The sequence below is a fragment of the Pseudochaenichthys georgianus genome, chromosome 15 (genome assembly GCF_902827115.2).
Source record: "Pseudochaenichthys georgianus chromosome 15, fPseGeo1.2, whole genome shotgun sequence".
NCBI classification, from domain to species: domain Eukaryota; kingdom Metazoa; phylum Chordata; class Actinopteri; order Perciformes; family Channichthyidae; genus Pseudochaenichthys; species Pseudochaenichthys georgianus.
This window is the reverse complement of record NC_047517.1, coordinates 22,414,859-22,438,863: the sequence shown is the minus strand read 5'-3', so window position 1 is coordinate 22,438,863 and position 24,005 is coordinate 22,414,859. Positions and strand designations below refer to the sequence as shown.

General features: G+C 40.9%; 1 protein-coding gene and 1 long non-coding RNA gene across 8 annotated transcripts in view; one reads left to right on the top strand and one right to left on the bottom strand.

Moving 5' to 3' along the window:
• hmgcll1 (3-hydroxymethyl-3-methylglutaryl-CoA lyase like 1) lies at positions 1 to 23,054 on the bottom strand. 4 transcript variants are annotated; one of them, XM_034101013.2, is made up of 9 exons: positions 22,757 to 23,054; positions 17,254 to 17,331; positions 16,687 to 16,794; positions 16,236 to 16,331; positions 15,913 to 16,061; positions 9,013 to 9,076; positions 8,578 to 8,766; positions 1,640 to 1,765; positions 1 to 1,264 (listed from the first exon to the last, which is right to left on the bottom strand). In XM_034101013.2, the coding sequence occupies exons 1-9, from the start codon at positions 22,850 to 22,852 to the stop codon at positions 1,160 to 1,162; spliced, it is 1,011 nt and encodes a 336-aa protein (XP_033956904.1). In that variant the 5' UTR covers positions 22,853 to 23,054; the 3' UTR covers positions 1 to 1,159. The 4 variants fall into 4 exon arrangements, with proteins under 4 accessions (XP_033956904.1, XP_033956905.1, XP_033956907.1 ...); XM_034101014.2 differs by lacking the exon at positions 22,757 to 23,054 and adding an exon at positions 18,337 to 18,511; XM_034101016.2 differs by lacking the exon at positions 22,757 to 23,054 and adding an exon at positions 18,242 to 18,272.
• The window catches only part of LOC117459863 (uncharacterized), a 37,047-nt gene continuing 31,267 nt past the window's right edge, over positions 18,226 to 24,005 (top strand). For 2 of the 4 annotated variants that reach the window (XR_004553563.2, XR_011644470.1), the window contains exon 1: positions 18,809 to 18,863. This is a non-coding gene — a long non-coding RNA (uncharacterized lncRNA). Of the gene's footprint in view, positions 18,315 to 18,466; positions 18,556 to 18,808; positions 18,864 to 24,005 lie in introns of those variants that run through there. The other 2 variants (XR_004553565.2, XR_004553566.2) reach the window with 2 other exon arrangements.

The following is a 24,005-nucleotide window of genomic DNA, read 5'->3' as shown; positions in this document are numbered from 1 at the left end:
TAGACTTGTAGAAAGCAAACTAACTTTTATTAAATGACACCACATTGAATCACAGTTTCAGTACACAACTAGCAACTGGAAGGAATAAGTATGCATGTTCTTATTGTCAGATGTCAGATTTGTACTGCAATGCCAATACAACTGTATTTTGTCTTTCAAATTATTCAGACTGCAAAACTTGGAGACTTCCAAAGTTTTCTTACAAGCGAGCTCATTATTTTATTGCTGCAACTTGGTTTCCCCTTGTTCACAAAGTATTTTCTCCTACTATGTTCAGTTTTTTTAAATTTGGATCATCTTAATCCTCCAGCATATGGTTACATGAAAAGACAAAAAACTGATAATGATATTTTTTTCTCAAACACAATATATATATATATATATATATATATATAAAAGCAATGTATACTTGCCACCTTGTCTTGCATAACATTTAATTACAAAATAATGTAATTTTCTATTTTATTAGGTTTAATATAGCACATATAGGATTTAAATAGACAGAAGAAACACATTTGACACTTACACAGACTATACTCCCAGACGGTAGCTTATGTAATGGTACACGTTTTTTTAATGGCACATACATGATCAAGGGGCACTTACTTAATGCTTTTAGGCAAACCTGAGGGCAAAAACAATTTTGACAAGGTGTTATTTAATCGTTTTGTTTGAGAGAAGTCTTGTTTTTAAGTTGCTATTCTCAGAGGACCTGACCTAGTATGAGAGCTGAAAGGGTCTTCGGAGGAGTGCATTAAAGCTATTTATTAAAAGGCAGGAGAGAGCCTTTTCTTCATGTTGTTTGTCTTCTCTGTTTATTAAAACACAACACCTATGTGGTGGTTGTTGATAAAGTTCAGTGGGTTGGAAAAACGAATAAAATACTTATTCTGTAAAAAATAATTATAAGGCCACTGAGCACCGCAAAGTAATAAAAGTGACTGATATTTAATCAGTGCACTTGTCTTCTCCATAAGTAAGAGAAAGTTTGAAAACAGAAGTGAATAAATGTGGCTTTTAAAAAGGCCAGTTTATATTAGTTGAATGAGATAAATGACATAAAATCTTTTTTAACAGAACATAACATATCTGAATGCAGCAACGACAGGGGAAGAACTTAAAAGGTTAAATAAAAGGTTAATATTTAAATATATTCCCTTCACAGTGTTCTGCCTGTTGCCTGGGCAACCTTGGAGTTTGTCTCGCGACGTAAAGCATTGCAGATGAAGTCACCGGCTTCTATCACTTTGGCAAGATTCACACCCTGCAAAGAAAACATGTTGCAGCATCAGCATCTACACTGGGACTTTGTGTTAAGATGAACAAAACATGTGAACACAGGCTCCTCGTGACTTTAAGAAGAACGTGTGCAACAGGTGATAGAAAAAGTGTAGTGAAAATATCCGGCCAGCAGGGGTAGGGATTGTTAAATAAATTGTTCCTGAGATGGGGCATGCAACACTGTGGGCTTGTGCAAGTTGTGTAAAACCACTGATATTATAACATAAACATTTACAGAGCAGTATGTTTGCAGAGCGATCTGGTAATGTAAACAAACTCTGAAAGACTGTTGAGTTTGGTTGATCTGTTGGGATTATGGATAAATTAAATACAAAGTGCAACGTGGAGAAATACTCACAGTTTCAATGCCCATGCCATGGAGCATGTAGAGAACATCCTCTGTTGATACGTTGCCAGATGAACCTTGAGCATATGGGCAACCTCCCAGGCCAGCTACTGCAGAGTCCACCACACAGACCCCCATCTGCAGAGGACACACAACAGAGACATTCAGACAGACCTCCACACACTCCATCTCAGGTAGAATCCAGGAACAAAGATCCTTGTTCTGCTGGATTGTTCTGCCCGCTGCCAGGGCTGCGGTCGTGTTTTACAGCTGTTTAGGAGAACTGCGGGCTTATGTCCCGAGGATGAGTGGGCACAGAATGTGGCTTAGTCATCCTCTTTGTCAGCTCCAACCACCAGCACCGCATAATTACGTTCATACGCGAGGAACTTTATAAATGCAGAACAGAATATGTTCCTGATTCTCCGTGTTACTCATGTTTTTACAGCAACACTCTGCCCTTAACCATGGGGATTCACTTTCTTCCCACATTTAGAATACTTTGTTTCTCCCCTCGGCTGGACGGTATCCACTTACAGCGTGCCAGCAATACAAGAATTGTAGCGTTTCTCGACAAACGTGCAGTTGCTACAAATAATCTCTAATGTCATAATTAATCTCGCTGATGACTTCAGTAACATGTGTTCCTGTCCTGTGGTGGTGGTGCCTGCAAAAGATTTATTTTAAGGCTGTTTGCATGTTTGTCTCATAGGCTGCTTACAATCAAAGTTATTGTTATATTTAGTGGGAAACTTTTATTTTGTTCTTTTTTACTCGCTGTCAACAAATACCAAGTGTGCCCCATATAAAAAAGATGTGTGTGACGGCTTAGGAATGAAAATGTAACTGCTTTTGTTTTGATGTTAATGCCTCAAGATGAGTACATTTATATAGTTGTATTTTACTAGTTCCCTGAATTCGCATATTACGCAAAGCGATAAAACTGCAGTTCAAAGTGTAAAAAACCTACAAGTGTACATTTTCACACCGAAAACATATGAAGCCAGACCTTCAGAATTAAAGTCATTACAGCCTAAGGTCTTGTGATGTTTTCCACATGTCCCTGGGATCGTCATGAGAATATTATAGATGTTTTCCAGCTTCCGTGGCAGAGCCAGATGTCAGAGGATCCCACAGTGAAACAAAATTAACACGCTGATCCTCACAGTGGCATCGGGTCATGAAGGACTTTCTCCCCATGGAGCAGAACCAAGCAAGCTAAATTAAAAGCATCTCTATTGCCTTTTTACGAACAATGTTGCTAATTGGTTGCTTTTCCTCCAGACAAGAACCTATTTCTTTCAGGGGCCGTCTGAGCCAGCCGTAATTGCTGTTTGTGTTGGCAAGGGGAGAGGAGAAGGTGGGGGTGGAAGGAGGAGGAGGAGGAGGAGGAGGAGATCGACTCTGGTGTGTGGAGTGCACGAGATTTCCAGACCTTGGATAAAGCCAGAGCAGGATATTGTACTAGGCAGATTTTTTTTAAAGCATAAACACAGAGTTGTAATCTAACATGCCAATCCTCTTGCTTTCAGCTGCTAACCGTGTAAGGCCAGGGGTCCTCGGCATACAGTTTCCGAGAGGAACAAAACGGACCCTTCATCAGCGTGCCCTGTACCTCAGGACACTAATTGTGCAGGATTTGGTGGTCAGCAGCTCCAATTTGCCAATGCTCAGTTAGTTTCACACTGCCCAGAAACCAGATGTGCACTCAGTGTTAAAAAAGCCATATTGAGTAAGCTGTGGCGATAAGAAAACAATACATTCCTCGGTAAAGACACAGTGCATTTTTTAAACTTGCATGATTTGGGATAAGCTTGTTGCTCCGAGTGGACGAGGCGGAAGATGGACATGCTCCCATTTTGGTTTTATAACTGCGTCAGAGAGAGAGAAACAGAGAGTGTGCATTCACTGAAGGATATGGAGCAGTGATGCTTTACCCACTGCTACATAAACTGGGAAGCTGAAAGAAAGTGTCAGAGATCGACTGCTGACACATATATCACCTCTTTCCAGGAACGCATACACAGGATTGCCCCGAATACCAGAAGGCAGCTAGGAGATAGACAAAACAACCTATTAAGAATAAATAAATGACACTTTTACTCTTAAGGAGCCAGTTGAGGTGGTTCGGGCACCTCATTTCAAACCTTTATTTAACCAGATTGGTCCCATTGAGATCATAGATCTCTTTTTCAAGGGAGACCTGCAGCATATAGGTTCCACATGAAACATAAAACAATAAAGGACATTATACATTATATTTACAGGATACATAGTTATAGACATTTACAAGTGCCCATTGTATCAGCAAGCATTTCATTTAGCCTAGCTTTAAAAACATGCAGAGGAATGAGATTGCTCAGTTTCAATTCTTGCTGAAGATTGTTCCAAGCAAGTGGAGCTGCGCACATAAAAGCTGTCTTACCTAAGACCTAGTTAGGATGCCACCTGGGCGCCTCCCTAGGGAGGTGTTCCAGGCACATCCAGTTGGGAAGAGACCAAGGGTTAGACCTAGGACCAGGTGGAGGGATTATATCTCTTCGCTGGCCTGGGAGCGCCTTGGGATCCCCCAGTCAGAGCTGGTTGATGTTGCAGGGAAAAGAAAGTTTGGGGCTCTCTGCTGGAACTGCTACCCGACCACGGATAAGCGGGAGAAGATGGATGGATGTATGGATGGATGGATGGATGGATGGATGGACACTTTTACTTCTGTATTTATTTGGGCATAAATATTTGGAACCATATAATCACATCATTCACCATAAAAGATCAACTTCTTAATGGATGACCAACCAAAAACCACAATCTCATAAATATTATGATATAAAAACAATATTATGATCCCAATGCAAGATCTGTGTTTCTTGTAAATAATTACATTTTATGGCTTTATGTTAGGTTAAAGCTGTGTGGTCAGAAACAGGTTAAAACATATGCTGTATATATAAACATTCAGTTTCATCAACTTTTTTAAGTTTCCTTCAAGTTTTTAATTTTTAATTATTAGGCCTCAGTGATGAAGATCGTGGCAATTATAATATGAAAAAGTTAGACGGTCAATTATTAGTAAAACTAAGTTATTTGCATAGTCCATCAAAGTTGAACAGTGCTTTAAAGGAAAGCGCTGAATGTTATTGTTAGCGTGTTATTGAGGACTCGATTGAGAGCGCAAACAGGTTCTACTGTATTCCCCAGCTGCAGCTGTACACAATACACCAAAAATTGTGGATGAGAATAAATAATCTTCCTTGCCAAACCTGTGAAATATAAGTACATACGCTGTCATTGTGTGACCTGCCAGGAGTAGGTTTGTAACAAAGCCCCCCCAGACCTCCTGGGAAAAAAAGAGAAAAGGTACAAAGACTGAGGAATGTCTTTATCAAGAACAAAAGAGGTGACTCAGGGCTGACAGCGCTGGGGGAATTCATTTCTATCCCAGTTGGTGGTGTGGACTTCTGGCACACAGTAATGAAAAGCTATGATAAAATCTTTCATTTCCATCTTGTTTATGGGTGAGTAAATGGTAGGCAAAATATCCCCGGCTGCTATTATTCTCTGTGGCCACAGGGCAGCTGTGATGAATCATTCTGAATATGATCCACCGAGGAATTGAACTGCACCGCTGTGCTTTTCACCCAGCAATCCAAAATCAAGGCTAACTTTTGTATATATTTGCTATTTAACACAAGAAGATTCTTTATATTTTCTTGAGCAATATGTTACAGGGTTACAGAGGAATACAAATGTAAATAATAAAGAGAAAAGCATTCACTTAAAAATAAATCAAATCTTTTTTTCTTTTAAGGACTGTTAAGGCTTTATGCTGTTTTGTGTCCTGACTGTCAATCTTTTATTTTTTTAAGTTTTCATGAAGTAAATACCTTTAACATCTGACAACTCAGTTTTTTAAATAGTGGGTGTGCTTCTCAAGTTATAATACAGTGAACTACAAAAATAACGTTACAAAAAGTAGATATTTACTACCTCCACGAGGGACGATTTGATTTGGCCTCGATTTGTTTGTTTGTTTGTTTGTCAGCAGGAAAAGCACTTTTCCAATTGTAATTAAACTTGTTGAAAGGGTGTAGAATCAGCTAGAAGGACCCATAATAAATCATGGCATGGCAACATAGCAGGTTCACATAATGAGGGGATAGATACATTATTTTTTGACTTTCATTACCATTGCAAAAAGGGAATGGATGGAGGTCTGCCCTATCTCAGTTTCCTCTGTGTTTATATAATTCACTGGCACCATAATATTTTATAATACAGCGGACAGTATTTACTAGACCGAAAGGCTGTACTATGGCCTACTTTAAATTAAATTCCACAAAATAAATGTGAGTAAATGTTTGACAAGTTAACTGATTCTAATATTTATTAGAATGAATATTTAGGTCCTTTGTCTTAGCGGGAGTGTAACTTAATGAAATGTGTCAAGGTCTTAAAACGTTGTCTTTGTTGTGACATTGTTAATTAATAACATAACCACAGAAATTATGCAGAACTGAAAGTCACACAGCATAACAGGACCCTTTTGAAATCTAGATGCTAATTCTCAAATGGTTTAACCCTAATAAACAAACTTCAACATTATCTTCTGCACACCAGTTATTATCGAGCCCTATCAACGTTTTTTAGAGGCCGGCAACTGCAGCGAGCAAATGAAAGGATCACTTTCCACTGGCCTTTAAGCGCAGCATTGTCAGGGAGTTCAACAGCCAAGCGACAGATGAGTTAGGAGCCCCCCCGGGCCCTTCTATCCACCTAGCTCTCAGTTGCTTTGTCCAATAGACACTGAATAGGTGAGCCTTTGTGCTGACCTCCTCACATGTGTTGACCCACCCAGCCCCCGATGAGCTTCCTCCTCTGTGATGACAATGTGCTCCAGAGAACTGATATCTGCGTTGCGTCTGTTTTATGTCTGCATTTATGTCAGCTTTACACTCGCTACGAGCAAAGCGGTAAAAACAACCCGACGAGAGCTCTTCCACGGGAAATGTACAACCTAATTACATTTTTGTGAGATGTGTAGAAACCGAGTTTATTACTGTGTGTGTTCCATGAATTGTTGTTTTCTTCACTACAATACATGTGCACTGTGCTGGAAAGGCCCATTGGAAATATCTTATGTTCATTAAGATTCTGGGAGTTTTTTCTCAGTGGGCAGTTTGTGAATCATCTCGCTTTGTGGGGAAGCTAAGATCATGTTTCTTAATGCCCCTCTTCCTTGTTGACTGATGGTTCCTGCTTTTCTGTGTGTCCCTTTGTAACCTATACATTTGTTTTGTGCGTTCTCCATACTCCCCAATACAGAGGATACATTCATAATGTTGTAAACAGACACATTGTTATTAAAGCTCAGAGCAGGTTAACATTGTGGTACACTTCATACTAAAAAAGTACACATGTGTTTAAGAGGAGAAACAGTGTTTTAAGAGATGTATGTTGGATAAACATTTGTATGCGTAGGTTGTTAAATCTCTAATATCATTTCAAACAACCTTAAGTGACCAAAATATATGGCCATCAGCCTTATTGAACTTTTTGATGCAATATAACTTCATTTTGCCAGATGAAAATAAACACTACTTATCCTTTGCTCTTGAAAATGGTAAAAATCAAGAAAAGATGTATTTGAATGTACTGTAACATCTGCCACAAGATGGATTGGGAGCAGCTTAACATATGATTACCGAAGCAGGAACATTGATTTACAGCATCAGAAAAACCACTGTGATCTCGGCAATGTTGGCAGTTACTTAAGGAAGTTGAAAGATATCCTGGAACAAGAATCACCACCTCAACTGTGCTTCCACATCTGGTTGCTCCTCTTCATGTCATCATGAGCAAGAACACTGATTTATGAAAAGGTCGGGCCTTAATCCATAATCGGCCTGCGGTTCTCCACAAGATTGTTCATATTCATCATAAGGAGGAAGATGTGCATGCGAGGGAGAAGGTGCCAAGCCGCTGAAGAATATCAAGCTATCAAGCAACTCAACATGAGGATGTGTGGATCAAAAGGATGATATATTAATGTCTTGTAAAGTACAGAGGCCCTCTCTTCTAATCATGTCAGTATTTGTAGTTCCTCTTCAGACCTCTGCTAGAACAATTAGAACACTTTTCACACACAGATCAGAATGTGTTTTCATCTCATAAAATAATTATTATAAGAGCTCATGTCTATCTTTAATTGAGAAAGATCTGAGAATTGTAAAACATTACTTTCCGAGATTTCCTTCACTCTTATTTTCAAAGATACAGGTTTTGGGAATTTCTAGCTCCGTCCTCTACGTTTCTCAGAATTCACAGGTCCCGCACCCAACGTTGAGAAAAATCTTGGAACTGTTCCACTTGATTTGTAAAGAACTTGCCAGGTGCCTTGAGCAATTTGTACCCAGAGTAGGGCAGCAAAGACTTGCCAGAGAAAGCAGCACCTTGTAAACCGTCACTGCTATTTGGCTTTGGCAGATGAATATATTGTTGTGAATTTGAGACTGGGGTTGAAATCTTGTTTTATGTGTGTGTGAGAGTGTGTTTGTTATTTTATTTAATTATCTTTTCCTTTTGATTTTCTTTTTTTGGTTTTATTGTTAATCGCCTTGTAAAAGAGATCGCTCAGGGGTTGTACACCTTGAAGTTTTAAATACATTTAAAATGGATATTTTTGGATGTGTTCATCTTAGATTTTACAATCATCCTGTTTGTAATAAAACTCCTTAAACTGTGAAACTACAGGGAGTCACAATTGAACGAGTTGATGCGGCTTTGCAAAATGCAGTAAAAGGTATTGACACATGTCTTATCATTGTTGTCAAAACAATAAAACGGAGTCCTTGTTTGTCAGTCTTAACTCAATTATTAAAAGCCTTTTCTACCACTACTTCTGCTAATACAATAATTATCAATTACCATTCCCACAGTACATTATGAGTTCTTACCTGAAGTGCAGTAAGGATGTTGGGCAGTGCTTGCCCATAAGTGTCATGGCAGTGAACTGCGAGAGCGTGGGCAGGCACCTCCTCCATCACACTCTGCAGCATCTTCAACATGGAGCCTGGAGTACCAACACCGATGGTATCTCCCAAGGAAATCTCATAGCAGCCCATCGCATATAACCGCTTGGCCACCTAAAAGATTGTTTCAAAAACGTGTGAGATTCTCTCATTAACACAGAATCATAGAGTAAATAACTAACCATAAATCATGTAATCTTCTAATGAATACATTTGTTTTGAAAACCTGTATTTTGTATATGTTTGTTAATATGCAATGTCATGTGAGGTGATAACAATTCAGAATGACCTCCATTAATATTTTCTCCACTGAATGTAACAGTTAATATGAATATTAGGATTTTCGAAAGGTTTTCTTACTTCAGAGACTTTGGAAGGTTCAATGTGTCCCTCGTGGGGGCATCCAAGGGCACAAGACACATATCTGAAAGACAAAACATTTGTGATTTGCATTTGATGAACTATAACATTTGAAACAACCGTTGTTGAAGTAGAAGCCATTCAACAACAGGATTTTATGTTAGGCACTTTCAGGAAGACAACACTGTTTCACAGTTGTCTGTCGTAATTTTCTAATATTATTTTGGCTTTTCATCTCGAGATATCTCAAAGGCCGACAAAAAGATTAATATGAGATTTGGTTACCAGATCCGTGATTAGATTTTAGTGTGATAATTGGATGACATTTTTTTTAACTATCAAACATTTGTTTAGCACTTGGAAACAAATTCACTGTTTTTCTGATGTGTTCATCCTATTTAAACAGAGAGGTTTATTTAATCCAACATGCATAACAATTGAAATATTTGCAGTAACTTTCAATGTTTGGTTTGCTTAAATGTCCATCTGGACGAGCGGTTCACTAATGCATAAATATAACCTCGGGAACATCTGGACGTTTTATTTAAATCTATCATTACTGAATTGTGTGTTTTCTCCTTCATATAGTAACTGCAGTTCTCATTCATAACACTCCGTTCGATGTCTCACTATGGGATGCGCCTCATCGCGGAGCAAACAGAAGCATCAATCTCATTACGCCAATCCTGATTGGCTGGTGATCTTGACGTCAACGTCAGGGGAAATCACCCCCTATAAGTAGCTTGCGCCACAACGCATGCGTCATTCAAACACCTCTTCTCGCTTCAGAGCACATCTCACAGTAGCCGGGAAAGCTTCACTGTCCACAGACTGAACCCAAAATACCATTTCGGTCGTCGGGCGCTAGCCGGCTACTCCTTCTGCTTCGCAGGAAGACGGTAGTACTAACACCGTTAGTACTTAAAAATCGACCTCGACCTTCTCTACGAGAAAGTAAGGTAGGTCCGATTTTTTCAAGCTAGCAGCACACCTGTTGCTAGCTCGCTCCCTCTCTACCGACACCACGGAGGGGAAAAGGATTAAAAAAGGAGCATACTGCCACACCAGTCAGTATTCTCCGGGAATAAAAGACCCACACCGTCCTTGTTCTCCGGATTAAGGACAAGGTGGTAATACCTTTTTTCCCGTCCCACCTGTCGAGAGCGGGCCCTCTCCACGCCACGAGGCGACAAGGATGGACGCCCCTCTCCCTCACACCAGAGGAGTCAGGGACTCGGTGGCTCGACTCTGCGGCTGCGGGTTGAAGATCTCGGGCACAGCCACACACCAGCTCTGTTCGTCCTGCCTCGGGCTGGAACACGCCCGAGGCGCTATCGACAACCCCGGCTCATGCGGACATTGTGTCCGCTTCACCGTTAAGAGCCTCCGCCGACGGCTAGCGAGACAAGCTAGCCTGTCGGAACAGGACCCCCCCATGTCCATGGACCTGCCGGCCGGCAGTCAGGACACGGGGGCGTCCGCCGCAGAGAGCGAACCCCTCTCCGTGTCGGTCTGGGGCTCATTATCAGCGATGGCCTCAGAACCGGAATCCCGCGCCCTGGCAGGCCGGGACCCGGTGACGACAAGACACGCGGGAACGGATTCCCGCGCTTTACCAAGCTGGGGCTCCCGGTTAGACCTCACCATGGTCTCACCCGCGGAGGATGTCCTCGAGTTGGATTATGAGGAGGACGATGAGGAGGACGCCCTGGCGTTCCTCCTGTCCGAGTCAGATGAACAAGAAGAGGACACCTTCATGTCATCGGCCCAGGCTGCAAAGCCTGGAGCGAGGGCTGCTCTCCCGGGCGACAGCACACCAGCTTCGCCCGGTCTGAGCATGGACCTGCAGGCCGTGTGCAAACGCGCTGCGGTCAGACTCAATGTTCCGTGGCCCGAAATGGCCAAGGAGACCTCCAGGTCCCGCTACGAGGGGAAGCATCTTCCCCAAACAGCGGGCAAAGGGAGGCAACTCCTCCCGGTTTTTCCAGAAATGTTGGATGAAGGGCCGGTCTCGTGGAGAGACCGGCCCTTCAGCAACAAGGTCCCAATCCAGGGTGTCTCCTCCCTGGAATGCGATGGAATGGAGAGGCTCGGCCTGCTCCGCATACTGCCCATGGAACCGCTGGTGGCGGCCCACCTTCTGCCGAAGGTGGGCCCCTCACCGAGCAGGAACCCCACGCTGCCAGCAAAGGCGGACCGTTTTCAGTCTACAATGACTGAAAAGTCCTACAAAGCGGCAGCGCTGTCCGCCAGGGCCCTGAACGTGTCCTCGCTGCTAACCGCCCACCAAGCGGAGCTCTGCGAGGACCTGTCGGGTAACCCGGGGGCAGCCACTCTGGACGAGATGGCAGCGGTCACGGACATTTGGAAGGGTCCAGCCGCTGCCTTCGCAGCAGCAGTCCTTCACCCAAGCTGTCTCGAACTCTGCTCGGTTTAAAGCACCGGACAAGCAGAGGTCGCAGCCCACCCCGAGTCCCCAGCCCAGGCTGGAGACAAGGGCAAGTTGGCCGAGAAAATCTCCGGTTCCGGCTGCAGCTCAGGCTCAGCCAACCCAGAATTTCGTTCAGCAGTCGAGGAAGAAGAAGCGAGCGGCGTGACAGCCCCTCCTTCTCCCCTCCGTGAATGTGTTCCCGCCGCCTCGAGAGATGCCTAAACACCATCCTCAAGTCCGCACAAACACATGTCACACATTGATTGATTCCTCTGTCATAAAACATTTGCCGCTGACGCATCCAGGCTTCAGGCCGAGGGCGCAGCTCAAAAAAATGAAAAGAAAATCAATGAAGCCAATAAACAGCCAGTCAATTGTTCCCCTTCTGAGAGCAGCTACGGCATCTCTCAAAAGGCGGATTATTGGCGGGTCTGTGAAGAAACCACCGTCACGCGCATGCGCAGTGCCAGCTGGGGTCGTGAAGGCACCACCGTCACGCGCATGCCCAGTGCCGGCTGGGGTTGTGAAGGCATAGATATATATAAACACTAGATGGCTCATGGGAGATTTTCCAGCGTAGCTGACTGGCCGCCATCTTGCTACAGTCAACAGTTACTCTGATTCGCGTTATGGTAGCTGTTGTAAGGTGAGTGATCTGCACAAGAATACTCTTAACTCGCTGAAATCTTGACTGATTTACAAACGGTTTGGTTTATTATAAACATTATTAGCATGGCTATGATACAGGATGCTTGGACATGTTGAAATTGCAGCTTTTCTTTGTGTATGTGGTTGTATTTATTAGCTGGCTAATAACAAGAGGCTGTCAGTGAGACCTAGTATTACAAAGTTCACCCAGCAACTTTACACCAGTGGGAGAGGCAGAACTGCTCTTTCTTTTCAACATAACTTAAGTTACACATGATTTCTTCCAAGTGGTTTGGCTTGTTAAAAACATCTTGCATTATGATACAGGAATTTGCTGGCTTTGTGTTTACAGAAGTACCTGACTATGCCGGACTTTTGTGCAGCCTACGGATGCTCCAATCGCCGCTGTCTGCAAACAAGAACCCGTGGGATCACCACATATGTTTATGTTTGCTCAGTCTAATAAACCCATAACATGGTTGTGAAAGAATACCAAAGCTGAGGCTGGACGATGATTGATTGTTGGTGTGCCATGTGTCACCGTGTGTCTTATTGGTTTTGTGGTATACTGTATTTTATTTTATTGTGTGCAAGACACATTTAAAACAAATAACCTTGAACCTTGAAGCCCCATCTCTCCCCACCTGCTCCTGCTTCCTACATCCCCTCCACACCACACCAAGTTGTTCTTCTTAATAATAATAATACATTTATGTTGGGGGGCCGCCTTTCATAACACCCAAGGACACCTTACAGGGGCATAGGGGCAATATAGGGAACAATTTAAACAGTGGATTTTGTGATATATCAGCCGGGGTGAGTCAAGACAAACCACAAATGGACTACAGAAGGACATATGGTACAGTTTATATTATTCTTGGTCTTTTTTCAATAACATATTTCAAAGGTTCTGGATTTGTTTACAAATCTAGAAACTAAATACAAAACTAGGATGATATGAAGATCTCATGTCAAAAATAATTGTGATAAATTAGACAGAACTGGCCTGTCTGTGAGCACATTTTATGTTGGTTTGGTTCTTCTGATAAAGGTGTGAATATCTAAATAATATACCAACATATGCTATTGTCATTAGTTGTGTCCCTGTTCTTCAAGCTAAGGCATTGCTCAATTAACAACTCTTGGTTTACAGAGTGGTAACATGAGACCGATTTTTATATATAAAATATAAATGTATTTTAATTTTATAATTTATTTATAATTTATTTTAAATATTGACAATATAATAAAATAAATGGAAATATATACACCGGCAAATATTTAATATAAATACCTTGTGTGTGTGTATAGCTATTGCTTTATCTGATTAATGTTATTTTCATATGAAAGTCCATGATTATAAGTATGCAGTATCATAACTAAATCTTTGATGTTTATAAAAAACCAAACCGTTAGAAAATCGGTTGAAAATTGAGCAAGCTATGGTTATTTAAATAGTAAACCATAATGTTATGAATGAGAGCACTGCCTGTAGCAAGATGGCGGCCAAGTGGCAACGTCGGTCTCCATTGGCCAGCAGCGCGTGTGAGCCATCTAGTGTTTATATATATCTATGTGTGAAGGCACCACCGTCACATGCATGCGCAGTGCCGGCTGGAGCTGTAAGGGCACCACCGTCACGCGCATGTGCAGTGCCGGCCGGAGCCGTAACCATGACATCTCAGCTGGCTCTAAGGAGCATACAGCAGAAGATACTCACGACATCTGCCTGGGCTTCTCAAAACAGTTACACTTTATCTGTTTTCACAAACCCGGAGAGAGTCAACCCATATTCTGGAGAGAGAGGTTCTCTCTCTCCTAAAAAGAAGGGTTTTATCTATAATACCCGCCGAGCAGAGTCAGATTACGCAGACAAATGTCCTCGTAAAGCACCCGCTCAACATGGGTCTCATAATAAAACTAAACCCCGCGCGCCACGGCGTGCGGAGAGTATTGGTTATTATGTAATGCGTAGTGGCACTTAGGGCTGCAACAAAGCCCAACCCTGCCTTTACACCAAAGGTGGTTGGTTCGTGTACCCCAATTGACATTGAGGCATTTCCTCCGCCGCTGGTTTCCTCCGGGGAGCAGCAGCAGAATCTGTTGTATCCAGTCCGGGCTTTACACACATATTGTAACTACGCAAGGAACAAAACTTGAAGTTGTTGCCTGTTACAAATACCTTGGTATCTGGCTTGATGATTGTCTCACTTTTAAACTTCATGTCAATAACCTGCTAAAAAAACTGAGGGTTAGGCTAGGGTTCTTTTTCAGAAACAAGTCCTGTTTCTCGCTTGAGGCCAGGAAAAGGCTAGTCACTGTGACCTTTTTACCTGTGCTGGACTATGGGGATCTGGTCTATATGAATGCACCTGCCAATTGCCTGGTCAAGTTAGATGCTGCGTATCACAGTGCACTGAGATTTGTGACAAACTGTAAAGCATTAACCCATCACTGTACCCTGTATGCAAGGGCTGGTTTGCTTTCACTAACTGTACGGAGGCTCAGTCACTGGTACATTTTTATATACAAAGCCATGTTAGGGAAACTTCCATCTTATATCTGCTCCCTGATCTCTCGGAGAATTGTAAGTGGCTACTGCCTGAGATCGAATGCAGTGGTTTTATTAAATGTGCCAACTGCTAGGACTGTCTTAGGGAAGACAGCTTTTAGATGCGCAGCTCCTCTGTCTTGGAATAGTCTGCAAATTAAATGGAAACTGAACAATCTGGTGCCACTAAATGTTTTTAAAGCTCGGTTGGATGCTAGTCAATCGGAAGCTATTGGTACCTGCTTATGTGGATAATTATGTAAATGATGCTGTATGATGTCCTTTTGTTGTTCTGTTTATGTTTTTATGTTTCATGTGGAACTACTTGAGCAGGTCTCCCTTGAAAAAGAGATCAATGATCTCAATGGGATTTATCTGTATAAATAAAGGTTTGAAATGAAATGAATATATGGACAGATCAAAGGAGCTTCGTCTTAATGACCAACTCTTCGTGTCCTGGGCTAACCCTCACAAGGGCAAGCCTGTTACTAAGCAACGGCTCTCACACTGGATCGTGGAGGCAATTGCTTTGGCCTATACGAGTCAGAATTTGCAAGCACCTTTGGGTCTGCGGGCTCACTCGACTCGGGGCCTGCCTACATCCTGGGCTTTGTTCAAGGATGTTTCCATCCAAGACATCTGTGCAGCGGCGAGCTGGTCTTCGCCACTCACTTTTGTCCGCTTTTACAGGCTAGACGTCTCCGCTCCAAGCGTGGCCCGAGCAGTGCTGGGCACCTTGTTGAGTCGGGACTCCACCTGTTAAATTCTGGTTGATCAGTGATTTTCGAGATAAGCTCATCTGGCAATATGGGAGCTACAATATCCCATAGTGAGACATCGAACGGAGTGTTATGAATGAGAACTATAGGTTACTTACGTAACCCCAGTACTCAGAGTAACATGAAGTGAGATGTCTCACCAGACGGCCCTCCTTGCTATGGTGAAGCGAGAAGAGGTGCTTATTTTGAGTGACGCATGCGTTGTGGCGCAAGCTACTTATAGGGGGTGATTTCCCCTGACGCCTTCGTCAAGATCACCAGCCAATCAGGATTGGCGTAATGAGATTGATGCTTCTGTTTGCTCCGCGATGAGGCGCATCCCATAGTGAGACATCTCACTTCATGTTACTCTGAGACTGGGGTTACGTAAGTAACCTATAGTTTTTTCAACAGTGTATAATTTGGAGTAAAAACAACAATCTCAAAGGTGGTTGAACTTTAGAAATGTGTTTTCATTAATTGCAAGGATCATTAATTTTCCAAATACTCACCCGCGGACTGGAATCTGTTGCTCTTTGGCAGTGTTAATGACGTCCTCAAACCTCAGCATGCTTTCATCAATAGAGCAGTTAATATTCTTTTTACTGAAGGTTTCAGACGCTGACCCAAACACCGCCACCTCAGTAGCACCAGCTGCAACCTTAAAACAGGAGAGAAAAATGAACTTGTAAAACAGTTTTGAACACGGTGCTGGAGTCACACTTATGTGGAAAAAAAGCACTAGTCACTACATTAAACTTAGATTGACAAGCATGTAAAAATAACTTTGGTCTAAAACAGACATCATCAAGCTGAATTCAAAATGAATGCTTACAGCATCCTTGAAGCCTTGCATGTTAGGTGTCAAAACAGGATACCGAACATGAGGTGCTCTCTGAATTCCTCTGAGTACATCAGAGTGGTCTGCCATCTAAATGAAGTGGGGGGAAAACATATGACGTAGAAAAATAAACCTTTTACATCATCTGAGAATAAATCACCCTGCACAAATGTTTTTACATACTTGTAGTCAGCGGAAAGGACAGAATAATTTTTTCATCTCAGTAAATAAAATGTGACATGTTCATGTTTGCTTTTTTTTTTAGGAAGTCAATACTGACACAATTTATGACAGGGAACGAGAGAGTTCAAATAGTATTTCCAAAGGCACTTGTAGGTCTAACAAGGATACTAGAGGAGATTTTCCACAGGAGTTATGCAGACAAGAAAGAGAGCCTAATAAATCACTCAGCACTCTTTTGCTGTGCACAAAGAAGAGTTATTACCTGCGGTACCCACTTTGAAGAGACAAAGCTGGTGGCCTCGATCACAGGCAGGCCTGTTCCCGAGAGCATGTCTATCAGCTGGATTTTCACCCCTGTTGGAACAATTTCCTGGGGAACAATGCAACTGAAACTGCTTATTTTGGCTTTGATTCCACTCAGGATGGGAATTAGAACAAGAAGATATCTAGCAACGCTTTTTATTTATAAAATCTATATTCCCCTGCTGAATCTTGCACTTGCTTAATAATAATAACATATTGTGATTATACATTTACTTTATCCATGCATCTAGTCCGTGCAATCTGTAAAACGACAGGCGTGCAATAAGGAAATGATAAAGCAGTGACATGCTAGGCTGATTAAACTGAGCCGGAAGCTGTGTCATCTTTCCTATTCTATTTCAAAGAAAATGTGAAACATATGCTCCTGACAATTATGGCACACAACCCATATGTTATGGATTGTTTCATGTATGAAAAATGGGAAATTCCCGGGTGGTCATGCATGAAGATACAAAACAAGGGTGCCTACGTATAAATATAAATGAGATTTGTGACTGTAGTATACCTTTTCATTTTGAAGTCCATCTCGTGGTCCTACTTCAACTATTTTAACAAACTCTGGATACTCATGTCCTGTAATAGTCTGGGAAAATATCGAGAGATACAGTCATAAGAATTAGAGGTACACAGGACTGAATTGAAGAAGGCATGCAGTCATCCTTTTGGCATGAGATGCTCCAGGACATGGTATTTTTAACATGAACAACTGTCTACCTCTAAACCACATGAAACCTGAGAACCTAAACATACACTTTTCATGACATTAAGATGCAAACTCAGGATGTCTCATAGAGAAAGGACAGGCCAGGGTAACTCCACACAAACCACATGAGATATTCAGAGTATCAGGGTATTTTTGTGTTCTTAACCTCGTTGTTTTTTAAGAGAAAAGCGATTGTTCAAATTAAAACATAAAAAATCAATAGAGATTAAAGATAATACGAATTGATATAGCTCTAGATAGCTTTTTAGACAGGGACAATACAAATAAAAAAAACTAGCAGAGGTGGAATAAGTGGAATGAGTGTAGGAATACTCTTTTACAAGTAAAAGTACTGCAATCAAAATGTTACTCAAGTAAAAGAAGAAAGACATTAGTAGGCTATCAACATATACTTAAGGTACAATACAAATAAAAGTAGCCTACTGATTATGCAGATTTACCCATTTCAGAATAATTATCATATGTTTTGATTCAAACTGTTGATCTATTAATGGGTTTTATCACAGTTTAATAACTTTGGATGCTGCAGGTTAACTTGTGAATTTACTTCAGGTCTAGCATACATGTAGCCTACAGTACACACATTACCTCTGAATTGTAGTGGAGAAGTACAAAGTAGTAAACATTGGACAAACTCAAGTAAAGTACAAGTCCCTCAAAATTTGACTAAAATACAGTAGGCCTACTTGAGTAAATCTACTTTACACCACTGACCACTAGGGAGGAGAGTAACAAAACAAACCGGCAGACATGGCAGCTAGCAACTCACGTGTTGGCAAAGACTACCTTCCACACACAGACATGGAGCTACATTAGCATCTATGACGCGTTACATGACAAACGTAAGTTCAGTTTTAACGGTACCTCCTTTTTTTTATGTCCACCAACTTCTGAGAAAGATGTCTTCGTCTTTTCTAGAATAGACATTTACCACCTGTCTTCACCAACTAGCGAACAGAAGTCAATATTGACAGACGTAGTTTACACTAGCTAGCTAACGTTAGCTTGTTTGAATTAACTCCACCAACGAACTCCTGCTAACTTTTGCATCAGTAATGTAGTAGGCTACTTTACTTCTGCTACGTAAGTACATTTTCTCTGCAATATAATGTGCTTTGGAGTCTCCAAAACACATTGTATACTGTAACTGTGGTAAATAGTCTCTGTTGCCAAATCCCTTTCCAAATTGGAGAAGGATTTTGAATGCATCGCTTTATGATAACTCGAAAATGCAGTATGTCACCGTGGTACTTGTACTTCTGAGTTTCACAATTGAAAGTGAAGCAACGCTCAGACTCAGCTATTCGAGAATTATGCAGCCTTTTAAACAAAAACAATTATCTACAAGAGGCCGAAAAGATGGATGATCAAGTAATTTGATTCAATATTATGTGAGTATTTGAATGTAGGTCAGAATATTTGTCCACTTGCAAAACACAAATATTATTCTTGTTATCGAATTATTTTGTTTAGGCAGCACAAATAGTTACACAACACAAAAGAATCCGTGTATCTACCGTCCAATTGTTTTTCTTTATTAAACACGTAAACGGAAGAGCGTTTGAGAGGCCTTTTTGCTTTTTACCTTACTAAATGGTCTAATGGTCATTGGAGCAAGGGGCGGGACGAAACTCACGGAAGTGATTTCAAAACAAAAGCGGTGATAATATTATAAACAAAGGGAAACAAGGTGAATTTAGCGATCACAACGAAAACGGCCAAGACACATATTGATCCCAGAAAATGGATGTTATTAAGGGCTGTAAATATAATAAGCCTCTGTCTAAAATGGACAACGTTGTTAGGAGATTTAAACTACAGGCTACAGCGATTCTGCACTGCGGTCAACTCCGCCGCCTCTCGAGTTTTTTCAAATCAGCTGCTCTTCATTCCTGCTATATTTGGAGTGATACAAATATGTTTTACCACAAGTTCTTAAGGAAACTGACACTGTTGGACTCGGTTCTAGTTTGACTTCTACCAGAAATAAAGTAGCCTACTTTTACTGTAGCCTACTTTGTGAGTAATCCTCTGTCAAATTCCCCTCCTTAGTAGTTTTACTGCTATCTTTGATGAATGATAAGAATATAATGTTACCATTAGTTCTTAATGAAATTGATACTGTTTGACATTGTTTTAGTTAGCCTACTACTTACAATACATTGAAGTACTTTTACTGTGTATTTTTTGAGAAGTACTCCGTCAAAGTCCCCTGCTGAGAACAAAATCAAGCCACTTCTGCTAAGTTTGATGAGGGAATTATTTTTTGTTGCAATTAGTTCTTCGTGAGGTTGATCCTGTTGGACTCAGTACTACTGAACTACCCCCACAAGTACTATGAAGTACTTACTGTGTACTGTTCCAGTACTCCTCTGTCAATGTCCCCTCCTGAGTACAAGAATGCATGTTTCTCTGCTATTTTGAATAAGCGTTAAAAAAAGCCTTTCTTCCTGAGACTGATATTGTTGGACAGAGTATTTTAAGAGGATGGTAGACATGATATCAGCAATACTTCCAGTCAGTACTCCGGCAGCAGCATTTTACACCTTGGAAAGTCTTTAGAGTCTGGCCTGGATAGCTGGTCTATCCTTCAGCACACTGACACACTCTGTCACTCTTGTTGGCCTCTTATGAAGCTGCTGTCTTTTAAAATATGATTATTTCTCTGCTCCTAGTTCATTCCTCGCAGATTCTTCCTTCAGTCCCAGTCATTGCATGTCAATCAATAGACCTTCTAAAAATGTGTCCAATTCATCAAAATGTTTTTTTGTGAGTGAAGGCCAGAGCTAAATTATAGATTGTTTGATTGTGTAATTACAAGGTGAGAGAAAATAAATCCACATCCTCCTATGAAACGTATTTTATTTACTTTTCCATGTTATACTTATACTTACTTGAATTAGAACATTTGCATGTTGAACTACATGCTGGATATCTTCCCCAGCCTCAAGGAAATACATTAAAATAAATGGATTCATCATTTTAAAAAATTGATAAAAATGTATAAATTAATAATGTTGTGTTCAAACATTTCAAATTTAAATATAAAATGAAAAATAAGTTTACTTTTGAAATGATTTCTCACAAAAACCTTTCTAAATTATAGTAAATTATTAAAAAAGGGTTAGTCAATATACGTTTTTCTGCCTAAAATAGTTGAAATTGAACGTAAAACTATATCAAACACCACATGCATGGCAATTAACCCATTTTTGCCCGCTATTTAAATTGACTTTGGTTAGTTAATAAAAATATTGATATATATATATATATATATATACATATATAATTGATGCAGTCTTTCTGAACACTTTTTTAAAAAAATACTACAAATGAAGAATATTTAAAATGTTAACTTACGTTGAAAAGATTTGTGAAAGGATAAATTCTTCATGGGCTTCAATGGCTCTAGTAAAGAGTGTTTTATGGTTGCTTGTATTATCCTCAGATAGTGGTTTGTTTAAATAGCTACTGACATTTTAATAAATATTGCAAAAAAGGGCTCCAAAAAAGGCATATATAACCTGGCCGGCTTAACTAGTGTGTAATTCTTCAAGCACCACAAGAGTTTATAAAGTACAATTCTGGGCCATTGATTGTGTCATTTCTCCAAACACATACAGTAAAAATGCCTGTTTTGAAGCCTTAAAATGGTGCAGGAAAAGGACTTTACATTGTATTATACTTAAAGACAGGGCTATTCAGTTAAGAGAAGAGAAAAAGGAAAGCAAATTGTTATAATGGGTGATGTAACATTAATGACAGACATAATATGAGGTCCTTGGCACTGTGTGATCATGGGGCATCACCCTTACAGCATCAGGACAATATCATTGGAGTCAGACACTGGAAGTGTGCTGGAGGCTGATGGGTTGACGGGACTGATGGAAGGATGAGATTGAAGAATCTGTGACGAATTAGCAGCTGAGAAATAATCATATATTAAAAGACAGCAGCATCATAAGAGGCCAACAAGAGTGACAGAGTGAGTCAGTGTGCAGTCTACCATCCTCTTAAAATACTCTGTCCAACAATATCAGTCTCATGAAGAAAGGTTTTTTAACGCTTATTCAAAATAGCAGAGAAACATGCATTTTTGTACTCAGGAGGGGACATTGACAGAGGATTGTTGGAAAAGTACACAATAAGTACTTCATAGTACTTGTGGGGGTAGTTCAGTAGTACTGAGTCCAACAGGATCAATCTCACGAAGAACTAATGGCAATAAAAAAGAATTCCCTCATCAAACTTGGCAGAAGTGGGTTGATTTTGTTCTCAGCAGGGGACTTTGACAGAGTATTTCTCAAAAAATACACAGTAAAAGTACTTCAACATTTGTAAGTAGTAGGCTAACTAATAAAAAGTCAAACAGTATCAATTTAATTAAGAACTAATGGTAAAATTATATTTGTTATCATTCATCAAAGACATAATGTACTAAGGGGACTCTGACAGAGGATTACTCACAAAGTACACAGCAAAAGTACTTCATTTTATTTCTGAAAGAAGTCAAACTAGAACCGAGTCCAACAGTGTCAGTTTCCTTAAGAACTTGTGGTGAAACATATTTATATCACTCGTCAAATATAGCAGGAATGAAGAGCAGCTGATTTGAAAAAAGAAAGAGTGACCGCAGTGCAGAATCGCTGTATAGTTTAAATCTCCTAACAATGTTGTCCATTTTAGACAGAGGCTTATTATATTGACAGCCCTTAATAACATCCATTTTCTGGGCTCAATATGTGTCTTGGCCGTTTTCGTTGTGATCGCTAAATTCCCCTTGTTTATAATAATCACCGGTCCTTCAGCAGGATACTCGAGTGATTCAAAGTGTGATTTTAACAAACGAGTGCTTTTGTTTTGAAATCACCTCCGTGAGTTTCGCCCCCCCCCCCCTTGCTCCAAGGACCATTTGACCATTTATTAAAGTGAAAAGCAAAAAGCAAAAACGCCTCTCAGACGCTCTTCCGTTTACGTGTTTAATAAAGAAAAACAATTGGACGGTAGATGCACGGATTCAAAAGTAACAGAATAATTTATCCTCATCTATTGTCCCATAAAAACAATTTAGCAAGACTTTTTCATTTTACTATTTTTAAATACATGCATCCTTTTAAAACACAGTGATGTGTGAATGTAGAGCAGAGTTTACATTGAAGAGGACATTACATAAGAAGCACCAGTGCTGTAATCAGTGTCTGGCTGCTGTGCATCCTCTCTGTCATGACTGAGTCATGTGGCAGAGCATGTGCAGCAAATAAGAAAGAAGAAAAAGGACGCCCACCTTCTCCTCCTGCAGCCAGCGCTTCAGCCATGGATAGTCCTGGATGAGTTGCTCATAGCTCAGGCAGTGCTTCACTGTAGTGGGTACGTTACCCATTCAAATGGCTGCTGTTCAGCCCTGCTGCACCTCTGTGTCCTCTGAGAATGACCTGCAAAGAATGCTGCAAGTCATATGGCAAATTGAAGCGTTAGATCAATACGCTAATACAGGCCTGGATGCTGGAGGGCCTGGCTTCAGGAGGAGATGGAATTAGAGGACGCTGCAGATGGACGGCGGAGGATGATTCAGCAGTTGCCATGGCAGCCACATTCCTACTAGGGAGGGGCTTATACAGAGGGGGATGGGGAGAGGAGATGGTGTGAAGCGCAAATGGAGCGATATGGGAGATTAGTTCTGCACTTTAGTCTGGGAGTTCTTGTGTGAGCATGGGGATGATATATTATGTGCATCTAAAAAAAGAAAAGCAGGTGCAGGGCAGAAAAAAAGATACAGTAAGGAAAGAAGAGTCTGTACAACTTTAAATCGGATCCAATTATATAATCAGGCTAGGTACTGAGTGCTTTCTTCACTGTGGAAACATTCTAACCAGAATTCACAAAAAAGTTGTGTATCTTGGTTCAACAACAACATTTGATACACGTTTGACTCCCTGTTCTGGTGAAGGCTTCAGGGAAACGGGCTGCTTTGATTGATCTCCTGTGACCTGAACAGTCGAAGGGTTTCCATTGCCAGACTTGCCACTGCTGCCAATGTCAACTGCATGGTGTAATAAAATCCCTTGTTAAGCCAGGGCAACATTTACCAGAGAAAGAGCCATTCTTCTGAACCCAGATGTTAACAATAGAGGGGCTTTAATGAAGTCCTAGCATTCAGCCATCCCACCACGCTAAACTGCTCCGTGATGAGAGACCTCTACCTCTCTCTCAGGGGAGGAGGGCGACTTGTATGATCAGCCACGAAAAAGGCTTTTTTGTAGCAGACTTCAAAGTTGATGTCTATCAGTTGCCACCCTCTAAAAATGGTGTATTGCCTCTAATCGCCTTTTCATGGCTCTCTGGAGGATAGAACAAATAACAGTGCAGCAGATGTGAATGGTGGAATGTTGTAGAATTAAAGGTTTACATATTATTTAGCTTTTTAGATTAAATAAAATCATTACCGATGAATATTTCTGCTAAAGAATTATCAGAGGATTTTTCTATTGTTATATTTTCCTGAAAATCATAATAATAATGTCGTGGTTTCTGTG